Consider the following 12,718-nt stretch of genomic DNA (forward strand, 5'->3'; position numbering starts at 1 on the left):
AGAGGAAAAAGTAAGTGCATGGGCCGATTTATTTACCGCAAACGGAGATGTGGCAGCATCAGCACGCGCTGTTTGAAACCTTTTCACATTTTTTCGTAATTTGTGCAACATGAAGGCTGGCGGAGTGCCGGATTTGGTTCGGCCTAATTGCCTAGCTGTTGTTTGTTCTAGTGCCTACAACCTAATTGCCTATTCTAACAAGCAAGTCATTCAACCCCATGTGCATTCTGTTTCTTTTAATATAGAAAATTTTCATCAAATTTGAAAACTAACCATATATTAATAATACAGATTTGATTTATAAATATTACTTTAATAAGTGTTTACAAATACTCTTTTAACATTTGTAAGAAAAAAGTGGTGTAATGTTTTAAAAAGTTACTAACTTATTCAAAAAATTTTAAATAAATTTTTATTTTTTATTACATTCAATTAAATATTTATATTTTTTATTTTAAATTAAATAAATTTTTATAATTATTAATTATTTATTTATTTTAATTAAAATATCAATTATCATTTTTTATATCACATGATATTAACTGGAGGATGAAAATACCATGTCATTATCATTTATTATAACATACTAATATATTACGTTAACATCACGTAATATAAAATGATAAATAATATTTTAATTAATAATAATTAATCAAATATTAATTTTAAAAACTTATTTTACTTAAAAAAGGGTATATACGTTTAATTAAACGTAATTAAAAAATAAATATATATTTAAATTTATTTCAATAATTTTTAAAAAATTAAATATTATGTTAAAAAATTATATTAAGATGAATTTAAAACGGAAACAGGATGAAGAGAATCTTAGTGACCTTTTTGTGTTTTTTGTCCTTGGGTTAGACTTTTATGGTTTGAGAGAAATCAAAGTTTATATTTCGTTCGAAGATCACATGATAACAAGCAGAAGGAAATCTCTTTCCTAGAAGAATCTTTCTTAATTTGTCTTTTTTTTTTTTTTGAAATTCTTTCTGATAAGCAAAATTAAACTAAAGAAATGAATAGAAGCAATTGAGTGCAATGTATGATCATCTGACTATTAAGACTAGTAGTGTTTGACTTTTAAAGATGTTGTTGCAGGCAGTGTCGGTCAAGGCTCGACTCTTTAAGCTCCATATGCACTTAATGTAATCTAATTAATTACTCTTTATCATTTGTTTTATCGATTGTTGCTGCTTAATCCCAACAAATATATAACATCAACCTTGTCCAATTCTCTCAAATAAGCTAGAAATTAATAAGCATAATCCTCCTTCAATCTTACCTAAAGGATTCCTTTCTTCTCCAATTGAAAAAGGTTTTTGCAAAGGGCAGCATGGAATTTTCACTTGCTGGAAATCCAATATCCATAAAGGAAAAAGGGGAGGGGTGTGAATTCCGTGATGATATCAAGTCTGGAGGAATTTTTCTGTATTAGAAGAAGTCAAAAGAAATGAGACCTTTGTTACCCAGCGAGTGTGAGACAAAAGGAAGACTGAAAACATGAAAATGAGACGTAAAGCCAACTGCAAAAGCAATGACATATGAGTCACCCCCACCCCCCACCCCCCACCCCCTTTCCCTCTCACACTCAGCTGCTCCGTCTATCCTATCCATGCCATGCTGATGTCTCTATGGGCCCTTTGTGTTGCTGCCAATCAGATAAAGTTCCTTACAAAACAGATTCCTTTCAGCTGAAAAAGAAATATGGAAGAATCCCCTTGTCAATCTTTTTATTCCATACTATGAAGCTTTTCCTCAAAAGAAGATCAGGGGAATTTTCATTTTTCTGTTTTTTGGGTAATGGGTTCAATTTTCAGCTCCCAGCTTCTTACACTGAAATAGAAAGAGAGTAAACAGAGGTCAACTAATTCAAAGAGAAAATAAAAGGCAGTTCTAGTGTGCACAGCATGAGGAAGATGTTCATAATTAGAATTGTCTATCTTAAACAAGTAAGAGGTAAATGAACAGATCAGTGAGATATTTGTAGTGGAGTTTCAGTGCTGTAACACCGCTGTACCTTTGCTTTTATTATTATTATTATTATCAATTTGATCATTGATTATCAGTCGCTTCCAAAGCAAAGTTGTGGAGAGGTTCAATGCTTAGACTATAATATTTGTTACATCTTTGATTTGAAGTAAGTTACTTTCTGTATTTGTTTTTTAATTAATTGTTGGATTATGTTGACAGCTTAATCATGGATTATTGGATTCTTGAGAAGGTTTCAATTATGAATTTGACTACGAGGCAGGCAGGGCCACTTGAATTGTCGAAAATACATGCAGCATTATTTGAGAATTATGCCACAAATGTTGCTTACATCAAAGACTTATCTACAAGGTGACAGGGTTTAGGAATCATCTTTTGCTTTCTTTTTTCTTTCCAAATGCTTTTCTATTTTTTGTTTTTGCACAAAATGTTAACTTGTTTTACACAATTTCTCTATGAAGCATAAGAACCGTGGTGCTGTGAAGATACCCAAGTTGAAGTTGACATGAGTCGGAATTATATAATATATATATATATATATAATATTTGAAAAAGTCTTTTTAATTATTTAAAAAAATTTAAATAAATTTTTATATTTTTATTGTATTAAATCAAATCATTATACTTTTATTTTGAATTAAATAAATTTTTATAATTAAAAATTAACTAATTATCATTTTAAAGTTGACATAACGCCAACGCACTATTAATATAAAAAATGAAAAATATTATATGATCATATTTACATAACACATTAACATGTCACATAATCATCCATGGTCATTATCGCGTAGTATAGAATGATAAGTTGACTTATAATAATTAGTCAACTATTCTTTTCAAAAAAAAATAATTAGTCACATAATGAATTATTTTATTCAAAATAAAAACATAAGACTTTAATTGAACATAATAAAGGAATAAAAATTTATTTACATATTTTTAAATAATTTAAAATTTTTATTTTTTTTAAAGAGAAAGAGATAGGCTAAGCCAAGCTCTAAGTTGGCTTTTCTTGTTCGTCTTTGTGGATAGAATTTGGTACAGCTAGAGGAGCTACAAGAGTGAGTTGTGCAGTATTAATAAAAAGAAAGTCTCTTTTCTTTTGATCATTTTGCTTCTTAATCTAAAACTACTAAACTTTAGTGTCCAACTAAAGTTTAGTGGTAAGACCAGAGAGGTCCACTTGAAGCATGTGAAAGCCAAAAAAACAAATACAAACATTATCCTCTCTAATCATCAGCCACCAACAAATTCTCAAGTCTCTCCTTTTTGTTTCCCCCATTCTGTTTATCTTCTGACTTTTTCTATTCTATACATATTTCTGCATTTTCTTTTGGGTTTTTCTTTGTCTTTTTATTATTTCCCTTTTAATAATCCAAAACATTTATTAGATAAGCAAATGGATCAAAATGCTGGCAAGTTGCCTCCATTGGTCCCCTTTGTGGACTGTCCCTCCACCAACTATGATAATATTTGACAAGCAGCCCCACAAAAGAACATATCTACTGCCTCTTTGGAGACTTTGAAAACTGAAATTTAATAATCAAATTACCCCAACCAAAGTCTAAATTTGTACAGCATGGGGACAATAATATATGCAAATTTTTTTATTTTTATTATTATATAATTATATATTTAGCATGCTAATAAATTAAAAATATTCTTAATAGCTAGGGTCCAAGCTAGATATGACCGAAACAAAGGCAGGCTTAAATCGTTAATCATACTTTTAATCTTCTAATTTGACATGAGAATCTTCATCTTTCTCAATGCTATAGAGCCACCTGCCTTGAATGATACCTTCTATATATATATATACATATCAGTATTTCTAAAGTCATGCTTAACTCAGCATCACGAGGAGGCTTAATGATAACGAAATTTTGTCAAATTATGCTTGTAAGTTCTTTGATGATAACGAAATTTACATAAGATAGCCGTTCTATTTGAAAATTTGAATCATCAAAAGCACCTTATTATTGACGGCTAGATCATTCATATAGAAACTAAATAAATAATACTATTGTTAGTTATTATCAAAGAATGCCTCTAAGCATATCAGATATTTATTTCTGAGGAGCAGTATCCCACCATTTGATTGAATGAGAAATACATAAATTTTTTACATAATTTTAAAAAAAACTCTCAAATTATTTACAAAAATTTAAATAAATTTTTATTTTTTTTATTGTGTTCAATCAATTTTTTGTACTTTTATTTAAAATTAAATAATTTTTATAATTAATAATTAATTAATTTTCATTAGTCAAAAAGTTATTTATTATTTTATATTTATTTGGTGATGAAATGATATTGATGTAAATGTTGAAAATGTCACATGATTACATCATCATGTTATATCATCATTAATTATGACATATCAACATGTTATGTTAACGTCACGTGATATTTTGATTAAAATAACAATTAGTTAACTATTAGTTATAAAGACTTATTTAATTTAAAATAAAAATATAAAAATTTAATCAAATGTAATGAAAAAATAAAAATTTATTTAAATTTTCTTGAATATTTTATAAAATTTTTGTAAATATTATGTCTATATTTTTTTGTTCGAAAAGTTAAGTTACAATCTCTCGTATTTTTTTTTTTAAAAAAAAAAGATATGAACTTAATGTTTAAATCTCCGCTCCCTTTATACTTATCATATGTATCAACAAAAAAACAAGTATTAACATTTATATTATGAATATCCAAAATAAAAATAAAAGAACAATAATAAAAAAATATTAATGAGTAAATCATCCTAAAAGACCCAAACATAGGAAACCAAAAGAGAAAAGGGTTTCATATTTGGCAACACAAATGAATTTTACGGAAGCCACCTTGAGAGGTGACCACACAAGGAAAAATAGTGTACATTGAGACCCAAGTGGATGTTAAAATTAATGTAATACACATAATATGGAACTGATCTGTGGAAATGAGATATATAGAATCCAAGTGAAAACAACATATTTTGAAAGGGTAAATTGTGGGCAAAGAAATGAAATTACCCGAAATAATCTTTGAAAACTAACTATTTCTCCATATTCAGTCTAATCACTGTCAATGTAGAGAAATCTTTCATATGATGACGACAGTTTTAATTATTAGGAATTTAAAAAGAATTCCCACAATGAGTGGTTTAAATCCACAAAGAGGTGGTATCACCATCAACAACGAAATCTATGAAAAGATATGAAGATCATCTTAGTAAAGCATTAAAGCTTGATTATGAACGCTTGAACTTGGTTTTTATTCTCCTTTATAAACATCTTCTTTTTTGTTGTGTCATTTTCAGCCTTTCTCATAGTTCCATTAGCTCCCACTTGAAAGAAAATGAAGAAGACTTGCAAGGAATTGTTGAATCATCCAAGAAAAACCTTACACCCTAGGATTTTCCCTCTTCCCTCTCCTAATGGAGTTGGTTTGAAGTGATGGAAAGTAACTTCGTCCATTGGAATTAGGTTGTTGAGGCGTATTTGTTGCTTGCTTGGTTGGATTTGAAATAAATAAAAGCAAAGGTAATAGTTATTGTTAGTAATTTAATGAGTTTTACTACACAAGGAAGTTGAGAAGGAATGGGTCATCCTTTTAATGTAGGGTAGGTGTCTAAACTCCCAAAGAAAGTTGTACTATATAATAGATGGACTTCTTTCCTTCCCATCCCTCTTTTCTTCCTCACCTACCACCCCAAGGCACTAGGTCCATGCCATTCGGTAGAAAGTGTAGGGACTATCAACAAGGGCATACAAAGGGAATGGAATTAAAAAGAGGCATACATTTCTTTGGAATTAAATAATAAAATATGGCAATTAGGATTTGAACCCTAAATTATAAGGTTAAAAAACTTTCATGCTGTTGCTTTATATTAACATGACAAGAAGTCTTTATTTTTAAATAACTCTCTTTGTGTAGTTTGGTCTTGTACTTGTATGCATTGAATTGTGACACATTCAATGACTTAAAAATGAAACTTAAAATATGAATGAAATTTATATTAATTTAGAGTTAAAGGTTTGGATCATATATATAATAATAATAAAATTTCCTGCCTAACCATTTGGATGATCACCAGTACATGCATAAGAACAAGTCGTGTGTAATGCATAAACAATTCAAATGTTTCAAATGCTGACCAAGTAATTTTAAAAGCATAAACAAAGAATTCTTTTTGTGTAGCCCAATTGAGCTTTGCCGGTTGGATACTTTGGGGTTGTTAGTCCAATGGTGAGTTTGGCACAAAGCAGGCCGACGGAGTAATTTAATTATACGCTTGTTTGCATATTGAATGGTTACAATGAACCTAATTGCATTGCTTGTTAGGATCCTGAAGCTTTCGATGGGCAACCATGGCTGATGGCTCTAGCGCCTAGTGCAGTGAGAACACTTGAAGGGTTTACCCAACCAGGGCTTTAATAGTGTAGACCTTGATAGAATTGTTCTTAATTCGTTTCTAAATATGTTTTGAATTTGATGAAAATTGTTTGAACCAAAAGGAAGACTGCTCATTAGATTATACTAAGACCACGTTTTTGGTTCGTAGAATAAAATAAATATTATACAGAAATGAAATAAAGTAAAAATAGAATAAAAATATTATTACGTTATTTGGTTGATGAAATATAATTAAATAAGAATTGATATTATGACTTATTGTAATGTTTGGTTTATAAAAGTAATTTTAAAATAACAAAAGATTAGGTGATAAAAAAAATAATACCCATTATTATAATATATGGTTATATTATTTTTATTTTAAAATAGTAATAATTCATAATTTATAAAAATATTAATATTTTATTTATAATTTAAATATAATTATGATTAAAATATTAACACTTTTAATTAATTTTCAAGTTCTAAATATTTTATAATATATAATTAAGAACTTAAGCTCTTTATTATAATAAGATTTATTTTCATCAAAAATAAAAATACTGTTTATATAATTTAGTAAAATTTATACCAAATGACAAAATTAAGTAAATTTTTTCTTTTTTAATCATTTAATTTTTATTTTCATTAAAACTTTAAAATTTAAATAATTTAATAATTTATTGTGAAAGTATTAGTATAATTTTTTATTTTTTTCTTTATTTGCATTTTTATTTTTAATTTATATTTTCAAAATTAATATTAATTTTTTATTTATATTAATTTAATAATGACAAAATTAAATTTTTATTTATCATTTATATATTATTATAATTAAAATATTAATAAATTTTTAATTTAAAATATTAATTTTATAAGTTTAAATTTATAATTTTTGAAAGTAATTAAAAACATTTTAACCCAAAATGTTTTGGACTCGATTTTTATAAGTGTGGAATAACTAATACCATAGGGAGAGGTGATATTAACTATTTCAAAGTTTTGAAAAATAATAATTCTTTGAAATGACTATTTCTTCCTAACAAAATGGACGGAGGAAATTTTTTAAAGAATAAGAGGAAGGATGGTTATTCCCTCATCCAAACATGCCATATATGTTCTCGAATGCTCAAGGCCGAATTAGTGCCTAGAAATCTGGAATAGAGTCCCAGGCTCAACTACATATCAGGCCCATGAAACGATTGAACAACGTTGGCCGATTTTAAGGCCTTTCCCACATGGGCAATGTTGACCAACTAGTCCAAAAGAAGGGTAGAAATTGAGTCGTTTGGTAATTGTGACTTATTGGGTATGAGGCTCAACATTGTTGAAGGCCTTCTCCAAATCCGTATTAACGCCAACGCACGGGAGGATCAAGTCCTAATTGATGCTGCCCGCCGCTTTGCTTCCAACGAGTGGGGGTTGGTGAGAGTGGGGCCGCCTACCAACCAAGAGTGGGAATATGTCATTGTCAATAACCAATCTCACGGTGCCCTTAGCAAATACGTAATTGGCTGCTTCTCATTCAAGTCAAATTTTCCGTATTCAACGTTTGCAATCCAATATGCAAAAAACTTAATAACATATCTTAATTTTACTTAATTTGATCAAATAGATGTAATAATTCATATTTTCGTATTTAATTATATAAACATAATTAAAATACATAACATAATAAAATTAAATACGAACACAACATAAATAATTATTGATATTAACATCTAAAATACGTATATAAATATATTTAATAATCATGTAATATGATATAACTAACACATTTATTAAAAATGTTAAAATTTTTTATACGACACGATATGATTAATAAATATGATTAAACGATTAATATAATTTTTTTAAACACAATTAATACTTTTAACTTAAAATATTTATAATTAAATATAATTTTATTATTCAAATTTAAAATCAATAAATATAAAAATAATTATAACAAGATAATAATAACATTAAATATAATAAAGTTTAACATAAATAATATCCATAAAATTTATTATCATGCTAATAAAATCTATCATTAAATTTAAGACACAAAATATGATAACAATAAAATCAAAATTTATTTAATTTTATTATTTTTATATTATATTATTATACCATATCTAAAATTATCAAATTAAATAAAAAATATTTGATTATAAAGTACCTATTGACATATCGTTATTGTGTATTTTTTTAAAAAAAAAATTTCTCAAACTTTTACGAACGAAAATTTGATTCAAACCCATCAAATGATTTTGTCCATATCCTAAGCCAGACTGTGGAACCCCTAATAAAAAGAGGGGTTGAGTCCACCAACTCTTTGCCCACTCCCTCAAAAACTTGGTTGGTGAAGGCTGCTTTGTCTCTCCCCACATATCCATACCCGCAGCCTATAATCCCACCTTCTCTCTTCCAAGTCCGCTTTCCTCTTCTCTCTGTTCTTCCCTCTCTTCCATTTCAACAACCCCAGCAGCTAACGTTACTTTGCAACACCTTTTTGTGTTTTTTTTTATGGTCTTTCCTTCTTCTCTCGAAATATACTCACGCCAATTCCCGCTGCCTTCCCGGAACCATACGGCGCGCAATGGAAGGCGAAAAGCCTGCGAATTTCTGGGGGAACTTGCCGGAGGAAGAGTATTACACGTCGCAGGGTGTCCGAAACAGCAAGTCTTACTTCGACACACCCAATGGGAAACTCTTCACGCAGAGCTTCCTGCCGTTGGATCAAAAAGTCAAGGCCACTGTCTACATGACCCACGGCTATGGATCGGATACCGGTTGGCTGTTCCAGAAGATTTGCATCAACTTTACCACCTGGGGTTACGCTGTTTTCGCTGCTGATCTTCTCGGACATGGCAGATCAGATGGTCTTCGTTGCTACTTAGGTACTTTGAGATATACTTCTTTTCCGTTATTGAAATATATAGATGATCGTTGATGACATTTTTTTTTGCTCAGTCATCTCATGTTATTCTTCATTTTGACCCTGCCTGCTCAAGCGATGAAGGAGCTAGCTAGATTAAAACTTTGGGGGAAAATACTATAATTTAAGGTTGTTTATCTTTTTATATTTTAGAATGAATAAACTACATTAAATTTTATTTACATGTGCATTTATTGAATTTTATGGAATGATAAAAAAGCATTATGATTTCTGTTAGTGGTCATCGATAATGTGTAAAGTCATCATTACTTGTAATAATAATTATTTGTATAATACGCATAAAAGAGTTTACTAATAAATCCATGGCGGCAATTGTTAGCCTTCATAAGTACGTTCATATTAACTTCCAAACTCTTAATGATCAATCTATGAACTTGCCATCCATTTGTAGTATCAATGGTCATTGCCCCCTTGATTTCAAATTTGTTTAGCATGTTATTAGAAAACATTGAAACTTGGTATGTGATGAACGTTTGATTGCTTATTGAAATGCCTGCAATGATGATCACTTGTGCATGAGGAGACAAAAATTGTTCACTTTCCATTGGAATTAAAAGACTAATCATCTGTTTTCTATTGTAGTAGTGCCTAATCTAATAAATGGGAAAAGAAAACAAAAAGAGTCACTAATCACATAACAGACGGTTAATTCTTAAAAGGATTGTATGTAATGTAGGTGACATGGAGAAAGTTGCTGCTACATCCTTATCATTCTTCAAGCACGTCCGCTACAGTGAGGAATACAAAGACTTACCTGCATTCCTCTTTGGTGAATCCATGGGTGGAGCAGCAACAATGCTGATGTACTTCCAATCAGAGCCCGACTTTTGGACCGGCCTGATTTTCTCAGCCCCACTCTTTGTCATGCCTGAGAACATGAAACCTAGTAAGGTCCGGTTGTTCATGTATGGTCTGCTCTTTGGACTAGCCGACACATGGGCAACAATGCCTGATAACAAGATGGTTGGCAAGGCAATCAAGGACCCAGAAAAGCTGAAGATCATAGCATCAAACCCAAGGAGATACACGGGGCCGCCGAGGGTTGGGACCATGAGAGAGCTTGCCAGGGTGTGCCAGTACATACAGGATAATTTCTCCAAGGTAAAGGCACCGTTTTTGACCGTCCACGGGACAAGTGATGGAGTCACCTGCCCAACATCATCCAAGTTGTTGTATGAGAAGGCATCCAGTACGGACAAGAGCTTGAAGCTGTATGATGGGATGTACCATTCGTTGATACAAGGGGAGCCTGATGAGAATGCTGATCTTGTGTTGAAGGATATGAGGGAGTGGATTGATGAGAGGGTTGAGAGGTATGGTTCTAAAAAGTGTTAGTTTGTAGTAATAAAGTTAATGCCCTAATTGGTCTTTAATAATGGGCGGTTTGGGGGATCAAAATGTGTTGATTAATTTGAGTTTTGAGGAAACAAAGAAGTCTCTCAACCTAAATGTGGTTTATGATGATCAATAGAATTATAATGCGGTGTGTCATGTTTGCGTAGTTGTAAACATTTATAGTAATTATAGGGTGATCTTTGGTTCTTGTTCAGTTGAGCCAGGTCACTCCATGGGTTAGATTGAGCTTCAGTCTAAACCCAAGAAAGGTCCATTGGGTTAATACGTGGAGAGTTGCAGAATTCTCAAGTTGCTGGTTTCATCCATTCGGCCGGTTGGTGACCCAAAACCACTGTGGTTGTGGCCTTGTGGGATACCTTTTTGCTTTTGAGACCCCAACCCATTACCCCATCCTATCACCCAACAAATTTATTTGCATTGCTCAACAAACATTACATGAAAGGGAAAAAACATTTGCACGGGTTTCTCCGCTAAATAAAAAAAATGGTAACTTAAGATTTGATTTTTATTTGTTTCAATATCTAAAATGGGGAAAAATCTAAAAAGTTCTTTTAAAATACTTCAAAACGACACTTTGAACCTCCTTGTTCGAAAATAATGTGTTTTTTTGTCTCTTAATTATTAATCTTGTTAGTCAATAGTTAAAAAAAATTATACCTAATACTACATAAATATTTTAAGACATTACAAATTCCTCCTTGTTAGTCAATAGTTACAAAAAATTATTCCTTCTTACATAAATATTTTATTTTTGGTCAAAATGCCACTTATTAGTTTATATCCTGTGAATATCGAAGGAAAAACTCTACTTATTTCATTCATACTATAGTATATATACAACATAAATCCTCTAAAATAGGAAAAGAATAGAATTCCTATCATTATGCTAATTAATAAAATCCCTATAATTGTGCTAATTCATAATTCCTGTAATTACGTTATTTACAGATTAACTTCCTATTCTATAACACTCCCCTTCAAGCTGGAGCATAGATGTTAATTATGCCCAGCTTGATACAAATATAATCAACTCGAGCTCCATTTAGAGCTTTTGTGAAAACATCTCCTAATTGATCTTCAATTTTAACATATCTTGTAAAGATGAACTTTGCTGAAACTTTTCACGAACAAAATAACAATCAATTTCAATATGTTTAATTTGTTCATGAAACATAAGATATGAGGCAATATGAAAAGCAGCTTGATTATCATACCACAACTTTGTTGGCAATGAAGACTTAAAACCAAGTTCAATTAATAGCTGATACATCCATACTATTTCGCACACAGATTGTGCCGTAGCTCTGTATTTTGATTCTGCACTAGATCGAGATATTATATTATGCTTTTTACTTCTCCATGAAACCAGATTCCCTCCAATAAAAACACCATATCCGTAATGAATCTAACCAATTAAAATGAAAAATAAGCAATAAAAAGGTTTGATTTTACCTTAATAACATTTCCCCAAGCTCAAATTAACTCCAAATTACTCTAAAAATCCATTTAGGGCTTAAGGTGTTAAGAGGTTAGAGAGAGAGAGAGAGAGAGAGAGAGGTGTTAGGGTCTTAATCTTAAACAAGCAAATAGCCGAAACCTTTTTTTATTTTTGCCTTAACCCAAGGATATATTGATACATTTGGTAATGTATTGATATATCTGCCTTTATTTCAACTAAATCTATCAATATATTTGACAATGTATCAATAATTTCGGGTAGAATAGCTCAATGCCCAACATGTATCAATACATGGGGGGGATATGTCGATACTTTTTCCCCTGGGTGCTCTCAACCTCAAATGTATAGATACATTTGGATAATGTATTTGATACATGTTCATCATTAGCCAAATCTATCAATATAGTCTTGAATGTATTGATAGAAAATCTCCCGGAGGCCTTTATTATTCATCCTGCCAAGGATATATTAATACATTAGGGGATATATTAATACATTAGGGGATATATCGATACATTTTCTCCTGTAGGTAGATTTTCAGCTTCCCGAACTCACAAAAATCCAAACTTAATACCCTAAAATAATTT

The 12,718-nt window shown here is 30.4% G+C and overlaps 1 protein-coding gene across 1 annotated transcript; it reads left to right on the plus strand.

Moving 5' to 3' along the window:
- Positions 8,682 to 10,953, plus strand: LOC18595801 (caffeoylshikimate esterase). Its single transcript, XM_018123924.1, has 2 exons — positions 8,682 to 9,257; positions 9,993 to 10,953. The coding sequence occupies exons 1-2, from the start codon at positions 8,957 to 8,959 to the stop codon at positions 10,649 to 10,651; spliced, it is 960 nt and encodes a 319-aa protein (XP_017979413.1). The 5' UTR covers positions 8,682 to 8,956; the 3' UTR covers positions 10,652 to 10,953.

Source organism: Theobroma cacao, chromosome 6, assembly GCF_000208745.1.
Source record: "Theobroma cacao cultivar B97-61/B2 chromosome 6, Criollo_cocoa_genome_V2, whole genome shotgun sequence".
NCBI classification, from domain to species: domain Eukaryota; kingdom Viridiplantae; phylum Streptophyta; class Magnoliopsida; order Malvales; family Malvaceae; genus Theobroma; species Theobroma cacao.

Excerpts from the sequence above, each read along its gene's own strand:
- LOC18595801 (XM_018123924.1), top strand. The coding sequence starts at position 8,957 with ATGGAAGGCGAAAAGCCTGCGAATTTCTGGGGGAACTTGCCGGAGGAA. Across the intron at positions 9,258-9,992 it reads TGGTCTTCGTTGCTACTTAG|GTGACATGGAGAAAGTTGCT; the intron begins GTACTTTGAGAT and ends TATGTAATGTAG.